Here is a 14,632-nt window from a genome sequence, read left to right on the forward strand (position 1 = left end):
GACAACTCATATGGTTACAGTTAAGAATGAGCTGAAGTGCTTTGACTGGCAGGGCATGCATGGAGGTGGAGGCACAAAGTCCAGTACCTGGGGCTTCCATGTGTGAACTGCCTTAAGTGAGACACCTCAAACTGTTCCCAACACTCAACAAAGAAGTTATATGTACCCTTGATATTTGCACTTCCTTATGATCTTCAGTTCTCAAGTGCTCCAGAATGGCCTTGTATATAAAAAAACTGATGCAACTGCAGTTCGAATTGCCAAAAGAATATCCTGCAGCATCAGTTTTTTACAGACAAGGTCTTTCAAGGTTTTCAAGCCTAACACCTGCTGCTTGCAAGCTGGGAACCAGCCAGAGCACGGTGTGTTGTTTTGTGTGGTGTGGGGCTATCAATGTTAACAACCACCCACCTTAAATCCCCTGGAAAAAGAAAACTGCCTGCATGGTAGCTGTGCAAAATAGAATATCCCACAGAAATGGTGCCCTTAATTTTGTGGTTAAAATAAATGATCTAATTTTAATAAATCAAGCTTATGAATCTCAGATTTACAAAGTATATTTCAGGACCTACACAAACCCTGTGTCTCAGTGAGGGACATATTATGATAGCTCCAGAAATGACACAGCAAGAAGCGTTTTAAGCTTTTTAATACCTGGAAGAGAAACAAGAAATCCTACTTAATCATTTTAACTGCATAATAGTTTTCTATTGAATCTGAGAGGTTGCATCTGAAGGAGCCTACTGGCTAAAATTAAAGAACACCCTTCAGAAAATGCAACAGCATTGGTTTCCTGGGACTAAGAGACAAGATGTGAAACATTTTATGCATGGAACAGAAAGTCAATTAAAGGAGAGGTGCAGTGTAGTGAAAAATATATTCTAGTTACATCTAGTTACAAAAAAGAGTAAAAAGAGCTAAAATAAGTGTTTAAAGTGTTAAATATTTTTAAAGAGGAAATTAATCACATAGGAAGCAGTTATGATGAAAGTTAAGGCACAAGAAATGCAGCTCCAGTTATTTTTATAACACCCACAATCATAAGAGGCTTTTCTCAGAAGACAAAGAGAAGACAGATTCCTACCTAAAAGAGTTCACAGTCTAAATGGTGAATGCATAGACAAGGGAGATTTTAACCAACACAAGGTTAGGGTGAAAACAGACATAGGTTATGGAAATATGATGACAGGGACCCTAGCCTTGCAAGCTAATCTGCGGAGGTGGATCTCATGGGGAACACCATACAGATCACCTTGTGGGAATGGGGTCATAGTCACTCAGGTTAGATACATCCAGGTGATTCACAAAATATTTCTAAAAACATGAACTCATATTTTGTAGGAACTCAGTTTTCAGGAAGAACCTGCATACTTCGGAGCAAGCTGGATTTAAAATTCTGTGGCAGAGTCCTTCACTACAGGGGCACTTTGGTGCAGCAGACGAGACTCTGTGGCATCTTCATTTACATTTTAAAAAGTAGGTTTTTCCTGAATTAAATAAGAAAATTAATACTACACTCAGTGCCTTTGACCCCCGTGTTGTTTATTTTGATATTACATTCCCTACCAGTTTGTGATGTGGGATAAGCACATGTGTAGGATGTGTATGCTAAAAGAATCAGCAGTGAAATATAGTCATTAACATTACTGAGATCTGTAGCTTTAAGTCTTAAGGTACATTTAGTGAAAGTGTAATCTGTAGGTTTCAGCGTTAACATACTGAGATAACTGGAGCAGTTGACACTTCTCTGCAATATTATTTCAGTCTGTGCAGGCTCCAATAGGCACCTTAACACTGTGCTCTGTTCAGGCATAAGGCAGTAGAGGAGATGGCAGAATGCAACAGGGAGGAAGGAATGAGCAAAATATCTTTTTTCACTCTAGCTGGCTCCTAGGATTCATACAGATTGATTGTTCCTCACCGCTATGAAGCAACCCAGCAGTCAGCCCTGGGCAATCCGCTTTGGCTCACACCCCACTTGTTGGGACACACCAGTCTAAGGTATTTTAACCAAGGGATGACATTTCTTTTATTTACAACATTTTAATGCTTATGTGTTATATTACTTTTCCGTTGAATATAAACAGATTTTGTTGGGTTTTATTTTATAAGGGCCTACCTTAGAAGCTGAGCTTCACTTAATTGGGTAGCATTTAAATAAAAAGTTCTTCTCATTTCTCTAATCAATTTTCTCTTTGGCAGGAGATGACAAAGTAGAGCTCTTATTGCCAAGTTCTCACTCTACTCAGGCATCCCAAAATACATTGCAGTGCTGACTTCATTCTCTCTTAGGAATAACTCTAGAGTAAGGAAGCAACCTATGGGCTGGGAAGCCAATCCATTTTTCCCCAATAGACAAGTGTGTTGAACATTCTCATTTTTATATTCTGAGAGGTATATATTCTGTAGGGTATAGAATACTGGATATAAAATAAGAATACTGACAATGCTAGGAAGTTGTTGACTACACAATTCAGTCGGACTCACCTTTCCCCACAGACAGACATTCTGCACTTCCATTTATTGTCTGTGTGGAGCAAGAACTCAACATATTAACGAAAGCAACCAAAAAAAGTGTGTGTGTGTATATATATATAAAATGATACTATAATAATACTGTGTGTGTGTGTATATATATATATATATATATATATATATATATAATGATACTATAGTTTCACCTGAGGATTGGCCAAAAATTGGCTGATCATTAGAGATGTGTATTGTCGAATGTCTTCAAAACTCTGTTACTGAGCATGTGTGCACAAGTACAGGAGGGGATTCTACCAGATACTTTGCATCTGAGATTGCAAACTGCCTCAAACATTTTCAAATTTTCAGCAGCTGGTATACTATAGGGAACAATCCTACACTAGATCTAAATAGATTTTTTCTATCTCTGATTCCTGTAGTTCTTTGTATACCAGTTGCTAGAGAACACTTTTATTCTGTTGTATGGCAATTCTTTGTTAAGTTGGCCCTACCACACAACGCAAGATGCTCAGACTGAGCAACAACAACAAAAACACCTCTCAGGTTATTTACAGAGCTTTTGTTCAGCCAAAAAACGACACAGCAGCAAAGTATCTGGCCACATTCCCTTCATGCAGTTTAGTAGTCTGCAAACTCTAAACAAGATTTAAAAAAACTGAACAAAACATAAGCAAGACAGATCTTGCATCCCTAGAGCTCTCCATCCTGACTTCAGCAAACCCATCTTTTTCTCTCCTGATAATAGCTGAGTCCCTTTTAAAGACCCTCTCAACTGAAACTTTGAAACCCTAGGTTTTAATCTAAAAAATGAACAGCTGTCTGGCTTTTTTTGTGCCTCTTCCTATAGGGACCACTAAAAGGTAGTATAAAGTATAATAGCAAGCTCCCCTCTAAAAGGCACACATCCCATCACATGCTGCTGTACATTGCCAACTTGATTGTTGCCATGCACAACATATGGTGTACCAGGTGATATTACCTGTAATATTGATTTACGTTAGACTGGCCTAAAATGGCACCGAAAGTTGGCATCCAGTGTTTGAACCCTAACCCCACTGACTGCAGAGCCATTGTGCCTATGGTTGTGCATGTTTTATGCCTTCAGGACTTAGGCAATATCTCAAAAATCGTTATGCATCTTGATTCAGCACCGAGGGTCACATATTGCTGTACTTCATCTCAGACAGGTTTATATTACAGGATACAGAGCAGACAACTGGCATGGTTTCCACTTAAGATGGTTTGCAGCACTGGATCATGGAAGTTAGAGATGGAAAAATTAATTGATGGCAATTAATTGATCTTTGACTACTAGCGGTAGATATGCCCAATGGCCTGTGATGGGATGTTAGATGGGGTGGGATCTGAGTTACTACAGAGAATTCTTTCCTGGGTGTCTGGCTGGTGAGTCTTGCCCACATACTCAGGGTTTAGCTGATCACCATATTTGGGGTCGGGAAGGAATTTTCCCCCAGGGCAGATTGGCAGAGGCCCTGGAGGGTTTTCGCCTTCCTCTGCAGCGTGGGGCATGGGTCACTTGCTGGAGAATTCTCTGCACCTTGAAGTCTTTAAACCATGATTTGAGGACTTCAATAGGTCAGACATAAGTTAGGGGTTTGTTATAGGAGTTGGTGGGTGAGATTCCGTGGCCTGCATTGTGCAGAAGGTCAGAGTAGATGATCATAATGGTCCCTTCTGACCTTAAAGTCTATGATTCTATGATTAAATCCGTCTCTCTGCCAAAGCAGGAGTGATACCACTGGACTGGGCTGACCCTCCCTCCCACCCCTAACATTTGTTAGCAAAAGCCAGTTCATTGTTCTTAGGCAGCTATTTCACCAAAAAGGTGAGAGTGTCCCATTTCATTAGCCTTTTATATATCCTAAACTGAATAACATTTGTCCATTTTCTCGTGCTTCATATCAAAACATATAGAAAAGTGGAATACATTCACACTCAGTACCCTGGAGTGATCCATACCCTCCCATGAAACTGTAAAAAGACAGTCTTCCAGGAATTCAAGCCAGCCAAGGAAACTGTGGGTGCTGAATAGTTGGCATTAATACAGTCTTGTTAACACAAAAGAACTGCTGTGGGGTATTTTGGATATTTTCTGATACCGTGGCCTGAGTGCATTATATTGTATTATAACAAGTTGTCATAAATATAAAGGGAAGGGTAACCACCTTTCTGTATACAGAACTATAAAATCCCTCCTGGCCAGAGGCAAAACCCTTTCACCTGTAAAGGGTTAAGAAGCTAAAATAACCTCGCTGGCACCTGACCAAAACGATCAGTGACGAGACAAGATACTTTCAAAGCTGGAGGGCGGGTGGGAGGGGAGGGGAACAAAGGGTCTGTCTGTCTGTGTGATGCTTTTGCCAGGAACAGAACAGGAATGGAGTATTAGAACTTGTTAGTAAGTAATCTAGCTAGAAATGCATTAGATTTCCTTTTGTTTAAATGGCTGGTAAATAAGCTGTCCTGAATGGAATGTATATTCCTGTTTCTGTGTCTTTTTGTAACTTAAGTTTTTGCCTAGAGGGATTCTCTGTGTTTTGAATCTGATTACCCTGTAAGGTATTTACCATCCTGATTTTACAGAGGTGATTCTTTTACTTTTTCTTTAATTTCTTTAATTTTTCTTTAATTAAAATTCTTCTTTTAAGATCCTGATTGCTTTTTCATTGTTCTTAAGATCCAAGGGTTTGGGTCTGTGTTCACCTATGCAAATTGGTGAGGATTTTTATCAAGCCTTCCCCAGGAAAGGAGGTGTAGGACTAGGGGGAATATTTTGGGGGGAAGACGTCTCCAAGTGGGCTCTTTCCCTGTTCTTTGTTTAACACGCTTGGTGGTGGCAGCATAGGGTTCAAGGACAAGGCAAAGTTTGTACCTTGTGGAAGTTTTTAACCTAAGCTGGTAAGAATAAGCTAAGGGGGTCTTTCATGCAGGTCCCCGCATCTGTACCCTAGAGTTCAGAGTGGGAAGGAACCTTGACACAAGTCACATGGCAAAGAGAAGCTTTTATTAGGAAAAAGAGAAACTAGATGGACACTATTAGGCTAGTGAATTTTTTCTGGGTAAACACAAATTTAAATCCTTTCTAGGCTGAATTTGTGCTCTCAATCTAGTCCTCCTGGTATGTTCATATCACCAAACCACTTCACAATTTAGTAGGATTGACCCCAATTAGAAACTTCTGATGCTCAGGACTGTCCCAGAACTAGGATAACCAAATTATGCAGGTCAGAACTGATCTGGATTGGAAGACCCTTGCATCATAAGTTGTCCGAGCTCTGGCTAGTGACAAATCAGAGTGAATATCTAGAGCACTAAATTCAAAATCAAAAGTTTAGTGTTTCACTATAGTTTGAAGTAAAGGTAAAGACTAAAGAGAATATTGTAATGTGTATGTTCTGTAATTTTCTTCACATACAACTAACCATTGATGTTAGTTACCAAAGGTTGGTAACCATTACAGCTACCTAATACTGTAGTATGCATTATTTTCAGACATATATCCTTTAGAGGATTTCTAAAGTATCATTCACACTGATGTGACTACTTTTTCTTCATCACACTCATTATTTTTGTATTCACATAGAGTAATCAGAACTGAAGAAATGCTATATAAAAATTGTATTAAGAATCAGACATACTCAGAAAAGCCAGGTTATTTTCTTCAGTAATTTAGTATCTGTTCAAAGGTACTAGGTTGACAGCAGTGGGGTACGAAGTCTTCCATTTACCCTAACAAGGTGCATAGCATTATCTTCCCACAACTTTTAGGCCAAACATACCTCAGCTGTGTTCAGGAAGGACTATCTCTAGCTATGTGTGACAATTCAGCACCACGACACTTCACAACAAGAACTTGCTCTAAAGTAAAAAAGTATTGTAGGGTGCAGGGAGAAAGGAATAGCTTCAATAACTTTAAAAGGCTACCATTTTTGGAACCCAACTTGACTAAAAAATAAAATTCCCAAACTATAAAAATTTTCCATGTTTTACCAATTTAACTTAAAAAAATAACATACTTGAAAAACAACTTTGGTAAATCAGTCCTCTGCCTTAAAAATTTGCAGTAAAACAAGTGTCTGGGAGACTTTAAAGCCAAAAGGGACCACCGTGATCATCGAGTCTGACCTCCAGTACATCACAGGCCACGAAATCTCACCCACCCACTCCTCTAATAAACCCATAACCTTTGGCTGAGTTACTGAAGTCTTTAAATCATGATTTAAAAACTTCATGTTACAGAGAATTCACCATTTATTCTAGTTCGAACCAGCAGATGAACCAGGCCGCACGCTGCTGAGGAAGGCAAAAAAACAAACAAACCAGGGTCTCTGCCAATCTTGAAAATTCCTTTCCAAGCCCAAATATGGTGATCAGTTAGGCCCTGAGCATGTGAACAAGATCTATCAGCTAGACACCTGGGAAAGAATTGTCTCTAGTAACTCATAGCCCTCCCCATCTAGTGCTGCTGGAGATATTTGCTAATAGCAGTTGCGGATGGGCCACATGCCATTGTAGGCAATCGCATCATACCATCCCCTCCATGAATTTATCAAGCTCAGTCTTGAAACAAGTCAGGATTTTTGTCCCCCACTACTCCTGTTGGAAAGATGTTCCAAAACTTCACTCATCTGATGTAAAGCCCTACATGGGACTATTTTTTTAATCTTGCTCCCATCCTGCCCTGAAATATCTACTCCCACCTGCTCCTGCATTGTTTCTTTTATATTTATCCCACTCCCATCTGCAAAAACCTTAGATTCTGCAAATCCCACAACAGAGACAGATTTCCCCGTGCTACCAAAAAAACCCACCTCACCACAGTTGGTTAATATGTTATATATATAAATGGAATTCAGACACAATTTTTACCACTAAAATAATAAAACAAATCTTGCTTTAACCATGTAAAAAAACACTTTAACTCCTGTTATAATAGACATTAATCTCTTTCAATCTCTTACTTAAATTTAAGTATTAAAACCTTTATTTACTAAAAAAGAAAAACTTGCTTTGCACTGCTGAAATTCTATTTATGACCAACTGATGAGAGATTTAATGTTTTCCCACAAAATACCATAGTCTGATTTTTTTGCCCACCCAATCCCACCGGTAACAAAACATTTTACCCGCTCCCACTATTACAGCAGCGAGTCCTATGGAATCCCAGTCCCACGGCAGGGCTCTACTTTGATGGTTAGACACCTTCATCTAATTTCAAGCCTAAACTTATTGATGGCCAGTTTATACTCATTTGTTCTTGTGCCAATATTGCCCTTAACTTAAATAACTGCTCTCCCCCCCTGGTGTTTATCCCTCTGATTTATTTATAGAGAGCAATCGGATCTCCCCTCGGCCTTCATTTGGTTAGGTTACACAAGCCAAGTTCCTCAAGTCTCTTCTTGTAAGATAGCTTCTCCAGGCCTTGGGTCATCCTAATAACTCTTCTCTGCACCTGTTCCAGTTTGATTTCATCTTTCTTAAACATGGGAGACCAGATCTGCACACAGTATTCCAGATGTAGTCTCATCAGTGCCTTGTATAACAGTACTAACACTTCCCTAACTCTACTGGAAATACCTCGTCTGATGCAGCCTAGAATTGCATTAACCTTTTTTACAGCTGCATCATATTGACAGCACATCATCATTCCTGTTTTTCTCCTCTTCTGTTGCTTCCAACTGATACGTCCACAGCTTATAACAAAAATTCTACCTGTTAGTCCCCAAGTGCATGACCTTGCACTTTGTTCTATTAAATTTCATCCCATTTCTATTACTCTAATTTTCAAAGTCATCCAAATTTTCTTGTATGACATTCCAGTCCTCTTTGTATTGGCAATACATCCCAATTTTGTGTCATCCACAAATTTTACTAGCTCATTCCCACTTTTTGTGCCAAGGTCATTAACGAAAATGTTACATAAGGTTGGTTCCAAGAACGATTCCTGAGGAACTCAACTAGTAACCTCCTCCAGCCTGACAGTTCACCTTTCAGTATGACCAGTTGTAGTCTCCCTTTTATCCAGTTCCCTACCCACCTTTCGATTCTTGTATTAATCCCCATCTTCTCCAATTTAACTAATAATTTCTCCTGTGGAACTGTATCAAACGCCTTACTGAAATCCAGATTACAGATTACATCTAATGCATTTCCTTTGTCTAGAAAATCAGTTATCTTCTCAGTGATCTACTTTTTGTAAAAACATGTCATATTTTATCCCAATTGCCTTTTTTACCTCTATGTCTTTAACTACTTTCAAAATTTGTTCTAAGACCTTGCATACAATTGAGGCCAAACTAATGGGTCCGTACTTTCCCAGATCACTTTTTTTCCTTTCTTAAATATAAGTACTAAATTTGCAATTCTCCAGTTATAAGGTACAACCCCTGAGTTCACGGTGCAATTTGAAACACCAGAGACTATGATGAGCCAGATCATCAAGTGGTGTAAACTGACTTCAACAGAGTGACACTGATTTAGCTGAGGATTTAGCCTTTCAATGTTGGAAAAAAATTAAAAAATCAAGATTTGTAATGGAAATAGCTAGCTAATATTATTTTGCTGTATTCAAAATAAGAAACTGTGGAAAGAAATGTACAGCTAAAAGAGAGAATTGTTTGCTAAAGTAATGATAAATCTGAACTTTCTTAAGGTAATGGTTGGCCATGCTCTGCTTTCCCAATATTGACAAAGCCAGTAACTTAGCTCAATCAATACACCCATTCCTCTGTGAACTATTAAATAATACATATTGCTAATGAATAGTCATTTAATTAGCACAGGCACATTCAATTTAAAAGTTGTCTATAATGCACACTGAACATAAAAAAATCAGCAATGACTTTTCAGCTGAAGCCTCATTTGAAAATGCTATTGCCAACCTTTCTGTCTTAAGTTAGACTTCTTGCTACATTTGCAGCTCACGTGCTGATACAGCAGTGTCCCATTTATTAGAGAACCATTGCTATAGAAGAATTCATTCTTTTAAAACATAGGAACAAGTTACTTTTTTGCATGAATTACCTGAATTAGTTCATCGAGCTCCGATGCATTCACACAGGAATGCTCAGATACAAACGTCTGCTTCTGAATCACAATGGTGGCTCTTTGGGAAGTTTCATGTGGCTGCTCCAGGGCTTTGAAGACAGTGGCTCCAATTATTAAATATACAACAACCACCAGAAAAATCGTTGAGACCGTCTTCCATTTCATAACATTAATAGCCGAATCACATTCCTCCCGTGACGAGAGCACTGTGGGTTTTGTAGAAAATGATAGCCGTGGTTTGGAGTTCTGAGTAGCAGATTTGGGATCCAGCAAGTCAGGTGCCGCCACTAATAAAACAGAAAAAGAATGTTAACGTTGACAGCATTGGACAGAGGTGTATTTAGCTGTACACGCTTCTTGCCAGAAGGTGACAGAGATCCTATTAATTCAAAATAGAGTTCATAGATAACTGTGTTATAAATGCATTTCACTTGTACACCATGTTATATTACTATAGAATTACTGGTTTCAGCAACTGCGAGGACTAATAATATGCTATTTATATGCACACACATGCATACACACTTGCATTGTTTACTATATATATATATATGTCCTCTATAAATACTCTGCAAGTGTAGTTCTAACATGCACTATTTTCCCTATTTTCTTGTGTTCCTTTAAATCAGTATAAAAAGGTATTTTTCAGTAGCGCATCCTCACATCTTGAATAATCTTAGGCATTGCTAATATGCTTCTCAGACTACATTTTAGTTCAGCATTAAAAAACTATCAGGAAAACAGGACTCTTTCCTTAAGTCTTACATACCCTCAACTCTGAATTCAGATACTCATTAGAATATTTGCAGTTCACTTCCAAATTCCCCCCACACAGGTAACTATAAAAATAATCCATTATTAATCCTAACACTTTGAAAATACCTTTTAGAAAATACCAGGAACACATGTGCATGCCTACTGGAAAAGTCAATCATCTTATTATAGGATATTTGATTGTTTACTGCTACAAGAAACCCACTGGGACAGTAATGATCACCTGAGTGTGTTATCAAGTAGACCCATAACTTATGTGATTACACCTAACTACACTAGTAATTAGATAAAAATAATCCACATCAAGTACACTTAAAGGTCTCCTGAGGGAAGATTGCAACAATACTATATTTAAAATGATTAATATATTTTGAATGGCTGCAACACCACTTTCAGCTGTTGTGGGGATAGCCTACTTCTAAATGTAGATTCAAAAGTCTCTCTCTCAGGTCTCTGGAAGCTGGGCATGCCCCAGAGGAGGGAGGGAGTGTCATTTTCCACATGGATAGGATCTTCTCTTGAGCACCCGCTGGAGGTTAACCTACAGGGTTACAGGAACTCACATTCTCAAAGAAACGTGCAATACAGGTCAGAAGAAAGGCAGACCTACGAAATTAATACAGTGGACCTGAACCCTGGGGGGGAGGGTTAGAGGATGAACAGGCAGCCCCAAATGAAAAAGCTCCGCTCGTGACTCGGGGCACAGCTGTGGTATAGTTACTGTTCAGCTCCTAGAAAACTAGAATCTGGTTCTAACTAACCGGGAGCACCAGACCAGAATGCAAATACCCTTCAAGTGTAGTGGGCATGGAATACTGTATGAGGCTACTGATATGCCCCTGTACAAAAATTGATGTGTGTGGCTAAATTTGGAAAGGACACCTGGTTTAATAACTGCTCTTTCAAGCTGTGCTCTCTCCTGGGATTGATATGATTTGTGATGGGGGGGGAAGGGGGCGGGAGCGCCATCACATTTTCCTTTCAGTCAGAACTCCCCTTGCCAGTCGGAATTTTTCCTACTACATTATCATGACCCTCTGTCCAAACCCAAAACTGGGGGCACCTCAGGCTACACCAAGCCTCGTGCTGTAGACTAGGAAACTGCTCCTCTTTCTGCCTAGCTTCAACACTTCCAGACACACACAATCCTAGCACCATGAAGAAGGGCAGACCTGCCCCCCACTTTTCCTGCTACACTCCTGAAGCCCGCTGAATGCAGCTAACAAAGGAGAACAGGATGGCTGCGAGGCGACCTAAACTGATCCACCCAGTGATGCTCTGCATCCCTCCCATCAACTTTCCCAGCCCCCTGCTGACACCCATCCACCTTGCCAGGAAATGGGATAATGCAGTCGACAAGGGCATTTTCACACTTCCGAGAGGGGCAAAACGTGGACGCTCCAGCCAGAACGGGCCCTGCCCCTATCCTTCACTCCTCTCCCCAGCAGCAAGCTCGCAAGGATGCGCTGGGTTTAAAGCCCTTGCAAAAGGCATCCTTGCAGAGCGGGGTTTGGCTGGAGAAACGGTCCGGGCGGGAGCCCGGAGCCCAGCCTGACCCTCCCGGACAGGGGAAGCTACACCCACCTTAGACAAAGGAGAAGTGTTAGAAACAAAAGGCAGGCGGCTGTTTAACCGAGCCTGCAAAATCCGGGACGGAGGCGCAGGAAGGAAAGGGGAGAAGAGAGGGACTGAGCAGCTCTGGGTCCCCCCTGCGAGGAGGCAGGCATTGGGAAAGCGAGGGAGCATGCAGCATTCAGGCAGACTTTGATCTAGAAACACACGCCATTGTGCCAGTACTCACTTCTTATTTACAGACCCGGCGCCCTCTCCTCGCTTCACGGGCAGGCATTTTTTCAGGGCTTGGGTAGGTGCCGTTTGACCAGATGGAAAGAGAGAGAGAGAGAGAGAGAAAAGGACCAGACCCAGGGCGGGTTTGCTGCTGCTGAGCTCAGATTCCGCGCGGAGCGGAGCCTGGCGTCCTCCCTGTCACTGGAGGGGTGTGCGCGATCACGGGGTGTGTGTGTGTGTGTGTGAGAGAGAGAGAGAGAGAGAGAGAGAGAAATCACCCTGTGATTGCCGTGTGTGTGATCACCCTGTCTCTGTGTGTGATGGCCCTGTCTGTGTGTGAGATCACTGTGTGTGTGTGTGATCACCCTGTGTGTGTGACTCGCTCAGGCGCCAGGTGTGCGTATCAGCCTCTTTCGGTGTGTGGCTGCCAGTCCCTGAGGCGTCTGTCACAATCTCAGTGTGTCTGTGTCTTTCGGTCTGTGTGTGTGTGTGTGTGTGTGTCCGCGTCCCGCTGTCAGTCAGTGTGGGCGGGGGCCTGTCTCCCCTCGGCCCCGCTTTCTCCCGTGTGCATCTCAGCCCCGGGGCCCGGTTCTCGGGCGGTGTCTGTGCCCCGCTCTGTCACTCTTTGTCTCGGGCACTGGGCGTGGGGTGCCTGACTCTGGGTGCAGCTGCGCGCCTCGAGAACTGTGTGTGTGTGCGTGTGTCCCCTTGCTCTCCGCCTGTGTGTGTGTGCGTGGGCGCCCGCTCCTCTCCTCATTCTCTTTCCCCCGGTGTATCCCAGCCGCTGGGTGCGTCTCCCCCTTCCTCCCTCTACCCCGCTCCAGCGCCAGGGGCAGCTGCATTCTCAGCTCGATGAGCTGCCCGGCATTTCTACCCGGCCCCTTCGCTCGGCAGCGCAAGGACCAGGCTGAGGCAGATGCTGCAGGGATGAAGGGGGAAGAAGAAGGTTAAGAAAAGCGGTCCACGCAGGAAAGATAAATCCCAAACTGGTGGGCGCTGACTTGGGAGCCCCCAGGGGAGAGCAATGGGGTGGAGGAAAAGCCAACAGCCACCCCCACCACTGAGACACAAGACCTGCTCCTAGTCTTCGCCACGGCCCCCAGGGGATCTTCCTCCCACAGCTTCCCCAAGAAGGGAACTTTTGAACCGGACGAAATATCACTGTAGCGAGCAGAGAGCCCTCAGGCCAGACTTGGGCAAGTTTGAGTGCAGCGAGCTCTCACATCGGGGGACCCCGTCTATTTCTTCCTCCTCCGCAGATCTGCGTTGTAACCTCCCGAGTCGGTACTTTGTCGGGAGGAGTTTATCACCTGGGAGCAGAGTCACCGCTTGGTACCTCTCCCATACCATGCACAAGCTTCTGCTTGCTTCCAGTTTGAATGGCACTGTAAAGGAGAAACTCTGCTTCCACTGCGATTTTAGCCCTTGGCTTGAGATTTTTGTTATGTTTGTCACAGACTGATCTTAGGTCTCCTGGTTATCTATCAGCTGTGACATTACCCTTGGGTCAATTTCACAAGTGGTTAATAGGTGAATGCCCCTTCAAGATAAAATGTATTGCCAGTATGCAGCAATAAATATCTACCATCCACCTGCCATCCTTCCTCCCCCGGCCAAAAAAAAAAAGAGTCAGAACAAATACAAATAGTCAAGAAGCAATAATAATAAATTGGTTTGGGTCACAAACATTTGAAGCCAAAGGCTGTATCGTTAAAACTGCTGAAGTATGGCATTCCTCCCATAGTTTATAGGCTATAATCCTCCTTGAATCAGAAGCACTATCACTGAACTGACTTATTTTAAGGCCTCTCCCAATTAAAGTGACATAATACAAATTGGACAAATGGATACATTATTGAGTTCCCCAGAACTCTGATTGCAGCAGTATCCATCATGCCAGTCTTCTCTGGGGCCTTCATGTCTCTACAAGACTCAGAGTATAACTCTAAATCTCATCTGCTGTTTCAGTCTGAGCTTTGCAGACCACTCACCACCATTGTGGCCTGGCAAAACAGTTGTTGAGTAATAAGAGACATTGGGCCAAATCCAAAAAATCCAGTTGCAAATTGTGCTTAAATCACACAGTACCATTTCATTGCCTTAAGAGCATAATCTTGAAACAATACAAAACATGTAAGTAATTTCATTCATGCAAGTATTCTACTCAGACTTGTCACCCCAGTAAAATTACTCACTAGCTTAAGTAGTTGCAGGACTGGATTCTAATACTATGTAGGAAAGCAAAGGTTTGCAGGATCAGGTCCCCTTTTAGTAGAGAATCCAGATAGCCTGGTGGTCACTGCTTATTTACATGACCCAGCTCTCTTCCTTGAGAGCTTGGAACATTTCATACATAAAACACGACCATCTTTTCACCTTCCCCCTGAAAGGTTTGCTACCCCTAAGCCTGTACAAATACTTTCTGTTCTTTTCATGTGGAAAATAATCATTTCATAGGATTCCTTCCAGTCCCTATGGGAAAACGAGCATGAACACTTTCTTCCACGCA

At 42.0% G+C, this 14,632-nt stretch overlaps 1 protein-coding gene across 3 annotated transcripts in view; it reads right to left on the reverse strand.

Moving 5' to 3' along the window:
• The window catches only part of KCNK2 (potassium two pore domain channel subfamily K member 2), a 212,007-nt gene that overhangs the window by 119,372 nt on the left and 78,003 nt on the right, over positions 1–14,632 (reverse strand). For 2 of the 3 annotated variants that reach the window (XM_048843166.2, XM_048843168.2), the window contains one exon: positions 9,538–9,848. In XM_048843166.2, the coding sequence (XP_048699123.1) occupies positions 9,538–9,848 (311 nt within the window). Of the gene's footprint in view, positions 1–9,537; positions 9,849–12,136; positions 12,992–14,632 lie in introns of those variants that run through there. The other variant, XM_048843167.2, reaches the window with a different exon arrangement.

This window comes from Caretta caretta, chromosome 3, assembly GCF_965140235.1.
Source record: "Caretta caretta isolate rCarCar2 chromosome 3, rCarCar1.hap1, whole genome shotgun sequence".
In the NCBI taxonomy this organism is placed as follows: Eukaryota; Metazoa; Chordata; order Testudines; family Cheloniidae; genus Caretta; species Caretta caretta.